The sequence below is a fragment of the Sander vitreus genome, chromosome 6 (genome assembly GCF_031162955.1).
Source record: "Sander vitreus isolate 19-12246 chromosome 6, sanVit1, whole genome shotgun sequence".
Classification (NCBI taxonomy): domain Eukaryota; kingdom Metazoa; phylum Chordata; class Actinopteri; order Perciformes; family Percidae; genus Sander; species Sander vitreus.
Genome location: NC_135860.1, coordinates 14006807 through 14023224, shown reverse-complemented (window position 1 = coordinate 14023224; position 16418 = coordinate 14006807). Strand labels below are relative to the sequence as shown.

At 45.6% G+C, this 16418-nt stretch overlaps 1 protein-coding gene across 5 annotated transcripts; it reads right to left on the bottom strand.

The window, feature by feature from the left end:
- Window positions 1-772: 772 nt before the first annotated feature.
- On the bottom strand, window positions 773-15863 carry LOC144519603 (uncharacterized). 5 transcript variants are annotated; one of them, XM_078252854.1, is made up of 14 exons: window positions 15502-15857; window positions 11922-12780; window positions 6899-11033; window positions 5151-5493; window positions 4796-4969; window positions 4609-4703; window positions 4453-4526; window positions 4274-4319; window positions 4132-4172; window positions 3975-4042; window positions 3695-3870; window positions 3113-3204; window positions 2854-2996; window positions 773-2786 (listed from the first exon to the last, which is right to left on the bottom strand). In XM_078252854.1, the coding sequence occupies exons 2-13, from the start codon at window positions 12588-12590 to the stop codon at window positions 2868-2870; spliced, it is 6042 nt and encodes a 2013-aa protein (XP_078108980.1). In that variant the 5' UTR covers window positions 12591-12780; window positions 15502-15857; the 3' UTR covers window positions 773-2786; window positions 2854-2867. The 5 variants fall into 5 exon arrangements, with proteins under 5 accessions (XP_078108980.1, XP_078108979.1, XP_078108983.1 ...); XM_078252853.1 differs by having other exon boundaries at window positions 773-2768; window positions 15502-15856; XM_078252857.1 differs by lacking the exons at window positions 773-2786; window positions 2854-2996 and having other exon boundaries at window positions 3686-3870; window positions 15502-15858.
- Between the last annotated feature and the right edge of the window lie 555 nt (window positions 15864-16418).

The window sequence follows — 16418 nt, the reverse complement described above, 5'->3', positions numbered from 1 at the left end:
TCTCCTCTTTCTCTCTCTGGTGTCATGTAGCCTGTAGACATCCCTGTGTCCTACTATTGAATATAGTTCAGTGCCCCTCTAGTGTCAGTCATTGCCCACCTCCTGCATGTGCTTGTTTGTAAATACACCAAATAAAATGATCAGTATAAACCAAACATGGGCAGCTGTTTGATTCATATTTTAGAACTTGAATTCATGTTAAAAGCCTCATTAATCAGTTTACATGTTAAGCCTCATGAAAAAATGTAGGTGATACCTCACTCAGAAAACAAAGTGCATGTCCTGCATTTGTTGCTATCTGAAGTGCGACAGGAAACTACCTGCATGTGTCAGATTGCAAAGGAAGTGAAGACTGTAAAATACTTAGAAATTGCCTTCACGAACTTAAAAAGGGACATAGTGTGTTGTTATTATTTTATCACTTCTTTGTTCAGATCAAAAGATCCCAGGATGCCCCCGGATGTTGTGAAGGGCAGAAAAAGGAGAATAAATCCCCGGAGTGAGCTGCAGCCCTCCCCCATCTTGTTACCGTGTTCCTTTGATAGCGTCCTCCATTGTAGGTCATTATGGAGGACAACACAGCACGAGATATACATTACAACACCACTAGATAGCACTGTTGTTAGCTCAAGCTGATTAAAATCACTGCAGTAACCTCCCAAAACGCACACACACACACACACACACACACACACACACACACACACATTTACACACACAGCAAGAAGAAGGCCTTATAACTGATACACCAAGAGGCTGTAGGGTTTAGTACTAGTAGACATAAAATGCTTTTATTATTATGGTTATAGAGGCAAAAAAGTCTGAGCTGACATTCTATGGCATTGATTTATAACTGTTTTTGACGTTTTGTTTTTTCAGATGCACATTATCAGAGGCAACAGGCAAAGGTTACATGTCATGCAAACTACATAAATAACTCTTTATGTGGACCTTTGCTATAAAGTTAATCATCCACTGGCAATAATGTAGTGCTCTTAGTTAAAAAGGAAAGAGGAAAAATATACATACAGTATGTAAACAGTCAAAGAAATTGCACTTTCTTGGCTTGTTATTAAAAGCCACACTACTGAGAGAGAGCAGAAATGTAACACTGGAAAAACTAATTCACTGTCACTGATTGTCTGACCAATAAAAAAAAAAAAAAAAAACACTCAGCTAAAAAAAAGTTTGTAATTATGTAATTCTACAAAAAACTCAATCATAGTCAATTTTAAGAACAAATGACTTGATATATTGGTCAGCTGTATAATCTGTTTAAAACATGTTAGTAAAATGAAAGATTTGATTATTAAGTTGTATGTATTATCCCAATAGTATTGTAATGTATAATACTCATTTTACACGCTACTGCTGATAAGAGGAAAACAGGTCTCTCTCTACGTACATTCACATGAAACTAAACGCCTATAGTTATTTCTACTAAGTGGATTAACCAAATGCTCCTAAAATGAGAACAATCTACTATGCAACTGTACACAAAAATTACCTCCAATCCTCAAATATTCACAACTAAAAAAAAAACTAACAAAGGAAGTCCATATATAGTCCTTATCAGAGGAGATATTGCTTTTAAAGACTGCATGAGTTCGCTTAGGTACGTACACAAGACAACATGGCACTTCTACAGAGCATTTGGGGCAAATCAACTTTAGATCCCCCCCCCCCAGGACATTCTGATTGTCAATGCTCTGAAGCAAAAACATTCTCAAAGGCAGTCTGAAGTAAACAAAACACCATTAACCCCTCTCTTTCCCTTCCCCAGGAAGCAATACTGAAAATAGTCAACAATAAACATTCCTATCATGAATATATTTTGCCCATCTTGTTTGCAGACATTGCCCAAGCTGTCTTTTTTTTCAAAAATAACTTCTTTCTTAAACCTCATTAGAAATTCTCTTGCAGCGATGCCAAAATTCCTATCACCAAGCCCACCCCCTCCCCTGCCTATTCACTGGTACATAGCAGGCACTGTCTTGGTAAAGTGAAGAAAAACCCAACCACTGTCTCAACAGCTTTCAACTGGTTCACTTCTCCTTGTGTCATTTCCCAAAGGTGCAATGTGACTTTGAAGCTTAACGAGTAAATTAGGGTTCAATTCTGACCTACTTAGGGCCCAGGATACATTTTTGTTCCCCCGGGCAGCTCCTGAGCTCCTCGTCTCTTGGGGACTTCAGAGCCGAAATGCTGAGGACCATACTGTATATGTCCACTTTCAGTCTCCCAACAATGTCTGTCTTTCCTAGTTTGCTTAAGGTGCCGAAGTAAGAGCAATCAAGGTGTATGTGTGTGTGTGTGCGTGCGTGCGTGCGTGCGTGTGTGTGTGTGTGTGTGTGTGTGTGTGTGTGTGTGTGTTGTTTATAGTGTGTCCACTTAGCATACGTACATACAGTCTTTAGTGTGCTTGATCATCCAGCACTAGTGCAAATTCATATCAGCTGGTCTGTTTCTTTCTTTCTTTCATCCGGGACAGTCTATCTCAGTTTCTCTCATCCCTCGCCGCTTGGACAAAATGTGTTGCCATGGTTTCATCCTTGGTGTGATGCCCTTCAGAGCGCTAGGTTCACAACACTCATCTGTGTGTGAGTTGTCTTTCTTGCATTTTTCAGCCTCTATAATTTTCCATCTCTCTTCTCCTTTTTTCTCGCTTGTTCTCCGTAGCACTACTACTGTTAATAGCAGTGTTGTGACATCAGTTCCTGTCCATCTGTCCAGTGGTGGGCCTGGTCCCTTTCTCAGAGTGGTCCCACCTACGTAAAGGCAAGATACTATCAACAAGACAATGCATATACCTCTCCGAGTCCCTCCTGTTTCTATATGTGATGCTCTACTTACCTCTCTCTCTTAGCTTATGACTGCTGCAGGGTCAAAAGTAAATCATTCAGCCGTTTCCTCCTCTGTTCTCTGCTGCAGACCTCTTCTTCCCCTCGTTTTTCTTCCCCTCCCTCTTCCTCTTCTCTGTTCTTGGTTTTGGTAGGCTGTGGTGAACAAGTATGCACAACTAATTGCAAAAGCAGATTTTTTTTTTTTTATCCTTATGAAAATCTGCATTCTTAAAAGATTTTTTTTTGTAAGTGGGTAGTGCTTCACTCACACAGAGGCTGGCGGTGAGCGAGCTAGAGGTATCCTGACTCTGATGGTGGGGGTCACTGCTGATAACCGTCACCTCCACCCCCACTTGCTGATCTGAGGGTCAGAGGTCAAACAGTATTCTGTATGTAAGTGAAGGTGTTGCAGGAGAGAATGACATCATTTATTTTACAGATATATCTGTAATTATGCTTATTTCCCCTTGATTCCTGTCTGCAATCAGTCAGGGAGTATTTGATGGAAACGGTGTGGTTTTACTGCTAATGGGGAAAGTTGATGTCTGCTGGGTTCTTGGACACCAGCGGTGGATGACAGAAACGGGGGAACATTTCTGCAGGCTGAAATTCTGTGGTTGGAAAACCACTTTGAGCTGCTGAGTATGATATGGAGAGACAAGCCAAATATGAGGACGACAGGCTGTAAGCAGAGCACACACACGCACACATAAAGTAAAAGACAACACAGGACACCAGAAGAAATCTATACAGATGTTGAAATGAAAATGTATAGAGTTCAACCACATACACGTATGCATACACAAACACCTACAGAAACAAAAACTAACACACACACTTGCTTCATGGACCTGACTTGATGTGGCTGTCGTCCCCATTGGCTCCATCACAGGACAAACGTTGTGAGTCGCTGTCCTCTCCCTCTGCGTCTCTCTCCCTCTCCTTCTCTATCCTCAGTCGGATCTGTCTGTCTCTCACAAGCTCCCAGTTCCTCACGAGGAACACGTGGTGTTTCACCACAAAGCTCCTGGCACAGCAAACAGGGAGAAACATTAGCTCCCTGACATTAGATCAGTAACAACGCATCAAGTAGTTTATCTAGACATGCAAATCACTGATTTCTTTCCATACCTCTCACTGCTGGTTAAAGGCTCCATGACGAGGTGAGGAAACAAGCTGGTAAAGCTAGAGCTCTCCTCCTGAGAAGGAGGGACACGTGTACGTTTTTACACTTATTAAAGCTGCATTCTTCACAGGAATGAAACAACCTGAAGGCACATGAACTCACCGCTGTTTGTTGAGAGGATACAGTCCTCTCCTTCAGCCGGCCTGAGTGACACAGAAAGAAACAGATTAAGACTCTGTATGACAGCATTAATCTGATCCATCAACTAAACCTGAAGTTAACACATCCAACACTGCCAACTCACAGTAACGGCGCTTCCTCTTCAGGGGGACAGCAGGCTGCCTTTGAAGCTGTGACAACACAAAATGAGAATTACATCATGTAGATTCATGACACTCCACAAATCTCCTTGTAACAATCTCCAATGATGCTTCAGCTTGACCGTCTAACTCCCTGATTCTGTGTTATGGGGCTCTACTGTACCTGATTGTTCTGCCACAGCCACATAACATCGTAAGGTAACTGGAAATTAATCCGCTTCAGCCTAAGGTACTTCCCTGGAGGAAACAAAGGCAGTTTGGGTGAGCTATCACACCTACGACAAACTACAGTAGTGTTTGCATTTTCTTAAGTACTCACCGACATGTATGGGAGCAGGTAAAAGGCTATATCCATTCTCCCCCGGTGTGTATTCCATATTCTCTCTGCACAACTGCTGGGCTTGGGAGGGCGGGCTAGGAAAGAGACAAATTAAATACATAAACAAAAAACCTGATAAAAATGTTTTTTTGTTATAATAGTTTGTTTATGAATTCAGCCAACTCACTCTGTAGTTTTGTAATCATCAGAGTAAAGACCCGCTCTCAGAAACTTCTTCCTGGGAGGCCCGTCTGCTCTCTCGTCTCTTTGGATGGTTACTGGAAGAGATGGAGCCTGCACGACATCTGATTGGCTAAAACATTCGGGGGGGGTGTCACACTCGGGTTTATCCTCAGCGACACTAAAAGGAAAGCATGAAGAGAGAGAGATAGAATGATAGAGAGGAAAAAGAGAAAGAGAGAAAAGGCACTGGTTTAGCACACAGTGCTGAAAACAGTGGGTTAATATAGCAGTAGTGAGTGGTTGTATTGAATTTTCAAGTCAACCAGCTCCGGTACTATAATACAGTTGTGAGTGTTTACCTCTGATGACAAAGAGAGTCACCATGTTTTCTCTTCCGTCCTCTCTTTCTCCTGGCCTGCAGCTCCAACTCTGTCACCTGCTGCACCATGTCGCCCCGTCTATCTCTCTCTGGCCCTCTTTCTTCTTTTCTCCCTCCCACTTCTCTCCCATCTCTGTTGTGTCCTGGCAAGAGGTCAGGTGATGACATGGAGGGAGCTGCAGATGAGTACATGGGGGAGGATACGGTGGAGGGCAGTGGGTGCTTTCTGGGCCGTCCTGGCCTTCTTTTGTTTTTCCCTGCCATACCGTCTGGCGTTGGCACACTTTTCTGCTGCCCCCGGCTTCTTGAGTCACCTTGTAAACCTGCAGTCATTGAAATGGAAAGAGGGAGGGAGGGTGTGTCGGAGAGGAAATCAGACAGATGTGGTTCAGTGATTGAGCCAGCAGGAGGTGTGAGGTGAGGCCAGTCTAGGCTGAATCATGCGGATGGGACACAGATTATGTGAGTCACAACATTTCCTCTGACCAGTTCACTTCTTGGAAATGCATTAAGAAGTGATTTATGTACACACATTCACAGCAAAAAAAACACAAGAATAAACACTGTGCAGAATGCATGCTTTCTAATATGAACATGCACACGTATGCACTCTTGCAGACAAATTGTTTTTGCACATTCAGTCAATGTGGAATACAATCACAAAAGGATTAGAAGACAGCAGTTTTTAGTTAGATGATGAACTGATGTCAAATGTATTCCACTTCTTTGAAAAAACAACATTTTCCCCTCACAAGCAGTTTTTGCCCCCATTCTGACCTCCGTGCTATTCCTTCATCAATCACTCCTGAGGTCATCTATCTTTTTGTTACATTTTCCACAGTCCCTGACAAGAGTGACCACTCTTTCCTTATTGGATTTTTCCAAGTCAAATAGGCCCTGCTGGCCAGCAGTAAGAAGTAGGCTTTAAATAGCCAATCTGGTGGTTAACTAATGACTGTCTTCAGTGGGTAGTCCCAGGCTGCAAAAGTGTGCGGTTTGCTGCAGGCAGGGAAGATTTCAAAGATTTTCTGGAAGATTCCCATCAAGATGCTGCCTTCCTGCTCCAACACTTTTTCAACAGAGTGGTTGCTGAGTGGTTGCGTCTGCTGTATGTGTGTGTGTGTGTGTGTGTGTGTGTGTGTGTGTGTGTGTGTGGTGTGTGTGTGTGTGTGTGTGTGTGTGTGTCTAAAATTGTCTATAAAAAGAACGGAGTCTGATTTCCTCTCATACACCCTCCAGGCTTTGATGTGTGGCTCAACAACACCTGAGAAAAAGCAATGCTGTCACTATATTGGGCAAACTATTGCTGCCACAATTTCATCTCCACATTGTGCAAATATATAATATATCTGTCATACTGTGCAAATGAAAATAGCCTCTTGGCATAAAATCTATTTACTCAGCTGGCTGTCATGATTTGGGTGCTGTTGGTGTATTTCAATGATAAGCACAGTTGATGTTAGATTCTCCATATAACTGTATTTATTCATTTATTTTTCTGCCTATGAAATGAAAAAACAACTCAAGAAGCAATGTTAACAACTGAGACATTTGTATCATTTATCAGCACAATTTCCAGCCAGATAAATACTAGCATAGCAGTATATAAGTATTTGCACCAACTTTAGCACTAATGCTAACATGACCTCATACTGAGCCATCAGATAGAAACACAGGCATGCCAGCACTCTATTTATTCACACATTCAAACCATTCATGCATCCTCACCTGATTCTCTCCTCTCTGTCCATGCTGGCTCATCTCTCCTCCATGACCTGTCTCCACTTCCTGTATTCCTACCAGCCAATCCGGCCCTCAGACCCCTTTCTCCTGTTGCCATGGTAGCGGATGTGAACAGGTTGGTGTGTGTTGGGGACGGGGACGTCCTGTACAGGGGTGACTCGTCCTCACCGTCTTCGTCCTCTCCCTCTGATGCGATCAGTCTGCCTGTATGTTGCTCCCCAGTGAAGCCTCTCCAGATGGGAGTTAAATTTCCAAATCCTGTCCCTCCCAGGCCCCCGAATTTTGTCCAGCTTTTGCCTATGCCGCCCCAACTTCCTCCAAATGAAGACAGGTGAGAGGAACCCAGTCCCAGTGAGGTGAGAGATGTGTGTTTGTACCTCTCTGATGAAGATGCTGATGATGACGTGGCAGCAGCAGCTGAGGAGAAGGAATCATTTCCGTTCTCACATAACCAAGGCGATTCTTTAGACAGCATACTCCTCATTGCTCTTGCCCCTTTCCTTCCTTTTTCTCCTTGCCCCAAAATGAACCCTGACCTTGACTTTGAACTGGCCAACCTCTCTCTCTCCATTCCATCTTCCTCCTCATCCTCGTGTAACTCCTCCTCTTCATCCATGTCTCGTTCGCAGTGTCTGTGATGGTGTTTATGTTTGTGTTTGTGTTCGCTCCTCCCACAGCCACAGGAGAAGCTGGATGTGAACCCTGAGCTAAGGTGTGGGCCTCCTCCACTGCCTCCTTCTAGATCTCCCTCAACCTCTCCTCCTAAAGCTCCCTCCCTCAGCAACCTGCTCCTCCGCCTGTGGAATCTGGCCGGGTTGAGAAGGAAGTGGGCATGATGGGGCTGATGGGGGGCGTACTGGTGTGGAGAGGGAAGCGGGTAGGAGCTGGGGAGGTGGTGGTAAAGTGTCGTGGCTGGAGAATAGCTGCTGTAAAATCCCATATTTTCGATGGTCTCCTGAAACTTTGATGGACAACCACATTGCCTGCGGTCTGGCTTCCTGTTGCAATGCACAGGCTGACAGGAGTAGAAAGGCTGGGGGGAGAAGGAGGGATTAGCAGAGTAAGATGAAGGGTGAGGCGAGTAGAAGCCATTTAGATTGATCCTGAAGATGTTGGAGCGGAGAGAATGGGAGGAGGAGTGATGACGCCTTCCTCCAGCAGCATTCCCACTCCCATCAAAGCCCTGTCCCAGTCCTGTCCTCGCCCAACTTCGGCGTCCAATATGGACCTCGCTGAACTGACCGACCAGATCTTCTAGTTCAGCCAGAAACTCTGGATCCTGCATGTGCAGCTGCTTCTTCTTATGTTTATTTTTCTGTCTCTTCAGTGCATTTTGCCCAAGGCAAGAGTAATAGTCCGAATGAGTGCACTTGTTGTGTCCTGGGCAGGGACATGGACACAAGCAAGTACAGGAGGAGGAACGGTCGTAATCCCTTCGCCTGTGCCTGTGTCTGTCTCTGTGCCGCTCCACAGTAGTTGAGTTGGTGATTTGGTTTGTGTGTCTGGGCATGAGAGAGAGGGGTGAAGAGACAGGAGAGAGACGGTCCACAAGAGAGGAGGGGTGCCTTTGACCCCCCAGAATAACTCCTGACCCCTGACCCAACCTGAGCATGCCTCGAACTCCCCTCATCTCCGCTCGCTCAGAAACACTGTTGTTATCCGTTCCAATCCCACTATCACTAGGCAGCGTCTCCTCACTGTGGGACTCACTCCTGGGAGAGGGGGTGGCCTCTTTCCGGTGGCCGGGAGAGCCAGGAGCGTGATGCAGTGGAGGGGTGGGACAGGATAGCTTACATGAAGACTGGTGAAAGGGGAAGTGATGCCTTCCCTGACATGGACAACTCTTCTTCACAAAAGGAGAGAGGGATGAGGAGGAGGGAGGACGTGGGGAGGTGCAGGAGGATGATGGGGAGGGGAGGGAGAAGGGGTGAGAAAAAAGTAGGGAGGATGTTGGTTCTGTGAGGCTGCCTTCACTATAAGGGCTCTGGGCCCCACTGGAGTGGGTAAGGGATGGCGAGGGAAATGGGTGAGAGGGAGGAGGCTGGGGTTGGTTAGACGAGAAGAGAGATGTTTCAGAGGGATTGGTGAACAGGGACGACTGAGTGGCATTCTTAGAGTTGGAATTTAGGTTAGCTGTTTGGGCTTTAGGCTTGCGTCCTCGTCTCTTGCCCATGTAGATGGTCCCTCTCTTGCTCACATTGATCTGAGGGCCCAGCTTACTCCCAAAAGAGGAGGACAGGGCTGAGAGTGTGTGTACTGTTGTAGCCTCTATCGATTTACACATTCTCAGAGAGGTCTCACCATCTGCTGCCTGGCCTCCCCTTCCCTCCTTCCCTACATACCCAGACAGCATTACCTTGTGAAGTCTCCTCTTTTTTCTTTTCTTCATCTCATTAATTAGCCTCCTGATCTTTAGCTGCCTGTTCCCCTTTTCAGGAGGAGGAAAATATGTACGATTCAGTGCATCTCCACTCTGGTCCTCAGGGAGGGGTTGTTTGGGAGGACGGCCACGCTTCTTGGGGCTGGATTTAGACTGAGTGGTACACTGCAGTTTTGGACTTGGCTCCAGCACAGGGGCTTTCTGAACTCCGTCACACCCCAGAAGAGGCACCTCAGTTGGGATAGCATTTGGTGAAAGTTTAGGGGGAGGTTCATCTAAGCTAGAGCTGTGGGATTTGGGGCGGCCCCTTTTTCTGGCAGGGGTTATGGGGCATCTGGAAACAGGGGGGGTATGGTCTAATGTGGGGTGACTCTGCTTTGGGGATGTAGGTGTGGTTGCAGAAGAGAGAGTGTAGGAGCTGCTGGTAAAGGAGCTAGAGGGAGATGGGTGTGACTCATCAGCCTGCTGAATAGTGGCCTTGGCAGGAAGGGACGTCTTGGGGTTCTGGGAGAAACTTAGTAGAGGATTATGTTGGAAATCTGAAGGGGCTTCCTGATTTTCCACCCTCTGAGCCCGGTGCACCAGCTTGGTCCAGCTGGGCCGTCTGGCTTTACGTTTCTTGAGCGGACGGCTGTCCTGCTCTTGGGGGGAAGAAGGGGGAGAAACAGGGGCACGGGCAGAGGGAGTGGGCAAAGAGGGAGGAGCGGAAGAAGAGGAGTGGCTTGGAGGCACAGTTGAATGTCTTGAGACATCTTGTTCTTTTGATTTACTGGTGTCACCTGTTGCTGTTGCTGGCTCAGCTTCTTCAACTGGCTTGCAACTGTCATCCATCTTGTCTATCTCATCTGGTCGGCCTGAATTCAGTACTTTACAGGTTTTATTTAGTTTACCACTATCAACTGGTTCACCACTTTTATTATCCTCTGTTCTTTGTCTGTCTGGGCTAACCTTATCCCTCTTTTTCTCAGCCTTTCCTCTTTCAATCTTTAACTCATCCCTCCATGTATCATCACTCACTTGTCTTTCATCCTTTTCTTTACTATGCCTTGATTTCCCATCCTTCCCTTTCTCCTTTTTCTTCTTCTTGCCTTCCTCCTTTCTGCTCTCACTCTTTGCTCTTTCAGCCTCCAATCTATCACGCTTAGATTTTTTGTCTTTCCGTTTCTCTTTCTTTGCTTTCCTCTCTTTGTCTCTCTTTTTCTCTAGTGAGGGCTGTAGAATGGTTCCCTGATCTTGGGATTGGGCTGAGGAGAGCTCCACAGTGGGGGAGGATTGTGGTTTAGGGGTGACTGAAAAAGAGGAAGGAGAGTCTGGCCTACTCTTATTAGACAGACTGAGTTCTTTATGGGAGCTGGTGGAGGCTAGAGGTCTTGTCAAGGAGTCCATGGAGGAAACAGAGGAGGAACTGCTGTGTTTTCCAGTCTTGCTTTTCGATGAGGTGGAAGTGCCAAGGATGTCGGAGGAGCCTTTCCCATTAAATAGTCCTTTTTGTTTTGTTGTCTTAACCAAGCCATTATGTTTCTTGGAGGTCTTCCCTTTATTCCTGGTTTCCGATTGAGATGGGACTTGGAGGCATGTGGTGGGAGGAGTAGTTGAAGCTGTCTGATCTGTCGTTGGCGAGCAGGGTTTGTTTCCTGCAGAGACAGGCTGGCCATTGACAGTAGGAAGCTTCTCTTTCTTCACTCTCTCACATGAGCCATTTGAATTCACCTCTGTCTTATCGGCCAGTTTGATAGGAACCTGGGGAGTGCAAACACGGAATCTCTGTCATAGACAATAATGGCTGTGACATCCACTAGTTTGCTGTTGTCAATAGCGAACGACAATGAGGAAGAGACAACAACTGAAATGCTTTTGTTTTTGTCCGCCCATTACAAAAGAGAGTGAGGACAAAATGACTCAATCAGGCAGAGAAAAAAGAGGGCATACTGAAGAGAAGGAGCGAGTGAGGTGATGGAAACAGGAATGGGGTTGACACAGAAAGGAGAACTACAAAGGCAGAGAAACAGAGAGGAAGGGAGTGGGACAGGGACAGAGGGGGAGTGAAAGATAAATGAGAGCAGGTAGAGAAAAGAGGGGATGTAAAAATAGAAGAGAGGGACAGATATAGAGAGCCACGGAGAGACACAAAGAGAGAGAGAAAGCTATGCTATTGGTAGCTATAAATTGCCACTAATACAGATGAGAAAGCTTGACATTTTGTACTTGTCCTGTAATTTTGGTAGCTGCAGCTTGAGTGGCGTTTGTGCAGCTAAAGCAATAAGCTTCCCCTTGGATGATTGTCGCAGGGACTGATGGACCAATGTCTGTAATAGCTCCAAGTGGTTGCCGTGCTGTTGTCCTATTTATAGGGCTGTTTATTTAAATGGGCTGCTTAGGTTTCAGTATTGAGACAATGGCTCAGAGCTACAACACGTGTGTGCACCTTCAGTGACTGTAACACTTTTTTTCATTTAAGTTAATTTAAAATAATAGCAGGTTTAATATTGGCAGCTGACATGATGTTTATCTGTGTGTGTGTGTGTGTGTGTGTGTGTGTGTGTGTGTGTGTGTGTGTGTGTGTGTGTGTGTGTGTGTGTGTGTGTGTGTGTGTGTGTGTGTGTGTGTGTACCCTAATCCTTAACTTACCTGTTTGGCAGATTTGGTCCCTTGGCTGGTTATGGTAGGGACTGAGGCTGTGATGGAAGCTGTGGTAAATGTTGATGATAACGACAGTGGCTGCGATGACGAAGATGATGATGCCGATGATAATGATAATGATGCAAGTGGTGGTGAAGCGGCAGATGCAGTTTGTTTGGATGTGGTTTGGCAAGAATCCAAGCCTGAGCGTTGATCTCTGGTTGCCTCTTCTGGAGTAGAGCTGGTTTTGTTCTGCTGTCCTCTTTCTCCATCCCCCCTCAGCAGTCCCCCCCTGGCTTGTCTCTGATAGGTCCTGATGGTGGGCTTGCAGACATAGCTCTCCAAGATCTTTGGTGGTTTCTTGGTGCGTTTGGCCTGGAGTCCAATCCGGAGTCGTACATTACCCTCAGGACAGCCGGTCTCTCTGCCAGAGATCTGAAGTTGTTGCTGCCCTGCGCTTCCACAGCGCCCCTCGATAAGCAACTCCAGTACTGCCCCTTTGTCTCCTTCTCTCTTTTTCCCTGCTCCTCTTTTCTCCTCATCCTTTTCCCCTACATCTCCATTCTCCCCCTCGCCCCTCCTCTTTTTCTCTGCCACTTCAGAGTCTTCAGATGCAGAGGTGGGGTCCAGAGTGGAGTTTGTGGTCGGAGGGGTTCCCCCTTTTACTCTCTGGTCCATCAGAGAAGTCAGGGGGGAGAAGCAGGATGCTGTGGGGTTTCCAGTATAACACTTTTAAATGACCCTGGTTAGAGCGAAGAGCAGAATGCAGGTGTAGGTCAGGAGATTTCCAAAAGAATATCCTGTAATAGTCCAAGTACAGTTGGGCTCCTTTATCCAGCGATGGAAGGTCTCTCTGTTGTCCTTTAGGCTTGAAATGAAATGGAGTAAGTTTGAGGCAGAGACAGACAGAAAGATAGAGAGGCCAGTGATTAGTCATTTCAGTGAGCTCAGATGCTGAGTAGCAGCAGTGCAGGAATTGAGGGGAAAGTCCCCTTCCTGCAGGCAGCTGTAGAGAGGTGCTAAAGTCTATGTCCACAGAGATGATCTCATCATACAGAAAACCCAGGGGGCCAATCAGCGCAACCGATTCCCAGAATGTCGGCACTAACTGGAAGAAAAACCTACTCACATTCTTCAAAAAAAAGGCCTCAGCTGGTTTTCTCTAACAATCTGTAAATAACGGCAGCTCTGAAAGACAGCAAATGCTCCCTAAACCTCAACACTTTTACTTATGTTCTAATCCTTGCATTGCCTCCACTCCACAAATCAATATATCAATCAATCAGCTCCTAACAAATTCAAACACTTGATCCAGTCTTCTCCCCTCCTCTCCCCACTGTCTTTGCGCCTTCTGTTCTCAGCTACTCCCACAAGCACTTCTCCTCCCACCCTTCCCTCTGCTGTACTTTCTTTTCTCTCCGAAACTCCCCTTTTTCATGTTTGGCAGAAAGCTTTTGCATGCATTCTCTATTAGTCCCACTCTCTCTCTCTCTCTCTCTCTCTCTCTCTCTCTCTCTCTCTCTCTCTCTGTAGACCACACAGTAAAATGGTCAACTCATACACTGTATCCATGTTAATCAGAACCACATTTCCTCCTCCACTTCGTTCTTTTCCTCTTTTCCAACTTAAATCCCTCCATTCACGGCCCGACCATTCCCCTCCTCCCCTTTCAGTAGTGGTAACACAAATCCGTAGGAAAGGGTAAAACTTATTTTTGGAAAGGAGTGCAAATTCCTCCTCCTCCTCCCATTGCTTCCTCTAAGTCAAGTAAGCTTTTCATTGACCCCATTGTAAATTGACTTTTAATGTGACATTACAGCAAGTAACACACCCTAAAATAACATTCTCCTTACCAGAAAAAACTTTCACTCTCGCTCGTACTGCGTTCAGCCCAGTTTTTAACATATCGAAGGGAAGCAGCATCTTCTGTCATGCTTCCTTCATTATACTCTCTCTCTCATTAAGGGAGATGCTCATCCATTTTCTAATAAAACACACCCTGCCAAGCTTTCTTGCAGCCCTCTCCTGAACGCCTCTTATGAAATAGCTCATCTGTCTCTCAACGCACTGAACTGCCCCCTTAAACTAGAGCATCTCAGATAATGTTTTCATTTAAGAGCTCAGGGGGCTATCTCTCCTGCCTCTTGGTCCCTCCACACCCAAACCCTTGCCTTGAATCATACCGAGCTCAAATCAACATCTGTTCCAGTAACTGCTGTTATGTAACAGTTTTGGAAAGCATTTCCGAGGCCAATCCTCCTTACAATCAAAAAATAAAAGAGCATAGAGATGGACAGTGGTGCACTTAAATAACTGCAGCTGCTTTTATCATGACCTCCACTCCAGAGGCTTGACCAGCATGAAGAAGAGGATACAGACACAAGGAGAAGCTAGAGTCATATGGGTTACAATCTAGTTGTGCAAACTAAGAGACTATAAGAAGAGAATAAAAGTGTCAGGTTTTCAAACTTTAAAGGGCAAGCCCATTCAACATCAGTCAAAGTGCATACTAATAGCTTTTTATACTCTCAGAGCTATACCTCTTAAACATAACTCAAAATTATTTCAACATTAGACCAGAAGCTATTTCCAGTGACAGGATGATGGGTGGACTTGACACTGCAGTCAGTGTGGGTTCCTCAGCAGTGCTGAGGCGACAATTAAATCATGATAATGGCCCACCATATTTCCAGCCATCATCACCATCCCATGACGGTGTTATCATCAATAACTACACCACCATTATCCTCTGCCTGACAACAGCACAGAGCACAGGAGCTGCTGGAAATTAGGGTTGCTGTGATGGCATCTTACTGAACCATGACGCCTCACTCCACTTTATATATGCAGGGAAGTTTCTCACGTGAGTCTCCCTCTCTCTTTCTCTCTCTCTCTCTCTCTCACACACACACACACACACACACACACACACACACACACACACACTTTATCCTAGTTATTACAAGTGTGTTGTCGTACATTGTGTACCAAGGTCGCAGCTGCGTAGGTTGACTGATGTTGCTACTGTAGATACAGTATGGGCAGTGGGGGTGTTATTACCGCACTGGAGCAACCTGGTTTACTGTGGACGTCAACAGGGGCTTCCTTCTCCCTAATGACTTTGCGCACCTCTGAAAACCACTAACCGCCTGATGCTGTCGCACTTACAAATCATACACACATGCACGTGTTGTTTTCGTCACTCCTATCTCCATAATGAAATATAGAACACATTTAAGCGTCCTAAAACATACACCAATAAAAACTCAACATGGGAGTGGGGTTACGTAGCGTCAAAATGTACTTGCTAGTGGTGTTTGTGATGTGGCTTTAGTCCCCGAGCCACCTTTTTTTCTCCTATCTGTCCTCTGCCAGCCCTTCTGCTGGTGTCAGCAACATGGAAATAAGAAATATCGCATGCACGAAGAACAGAGAGCGAAAAATACTCGGCAACAAGGGATAAAATTAGCGCAACGCGGATGCACAAGATTCTCAGTAACCTACAGTGAGCTCGCTGATGATGACAGGCCTGCACACATTAATACAGACTGCCATGAAAATCTGTAATAAGGCTACGTAGGCTACTTACCCGAGAGCGCGTCCCGGAGCCAACTGCGTTTAGGCAGGAGGTTAAGGTGTTGCTGTCCTGCTCTCCCCTTCGCACCAACAGCAATCGGGAGCTTTTTGGTGCATTAGATGTTGCTGTGATTACATAGCTAAGGCCAGCGGAGGTTAAAACATCACCTAAAACCGAGTTTCAGTCTCATCGGAGCGCGGAGCCTACTGTGCAACAACATTGGCGCGGGTGTTTTCATAATCATACAGTCGACAGATCTTCGTCGGCGCGTCTCCGCAGCTAGGTGGCGGACTGGTTACACTGGATCTTATTTTGCCCACTTCTCTCGGAGAAAGTTACATCGCTCCCAGCCAGTAATAATGTCTCAGATTGTGCTCATACAAGCTGTTAACGTGTTACGGGCTGCTGCGGCAGCGTGTGTGCGGGGTTACATGCTGTGACAGTGCAGATGGGTTGGTGGATGTGCGGGAATGCAATTGCGTGGCCATTTTCATGGCCAGACGAGGAGATAAAACGACGAACACAGCACAGGATCTCATTGCGGTTCATAATAGGCGATTGGGGAGGGCTATTTAGACGCTTAATAAAATGGCGACGACTTGTCTAAGTAGCCTGCTGGTAGGATTTTGGGGAGCAGCTCAAAAGTTGTGCCGCTGTAATGTAATATGGGATTTAGTTTACTCTAGTGGGAGAGGAAAGAAGGGCAGGCTACGCTGAGCACTTATTAAAAAGTTAATGTGAGAGCTGTTTATCATGCATCAGTTAAATAGGCTATTGATCCAAAACTACAAGCAATGTTTTCCCAGTTCATGCAGTGGGAATAACAAAATCTATATAGCATATAACAAAACCTTTATATATATATATATATATATATATATATATAGGCTACACATTTTAAATAAATGTTTTAGTACAAACATAAAAAG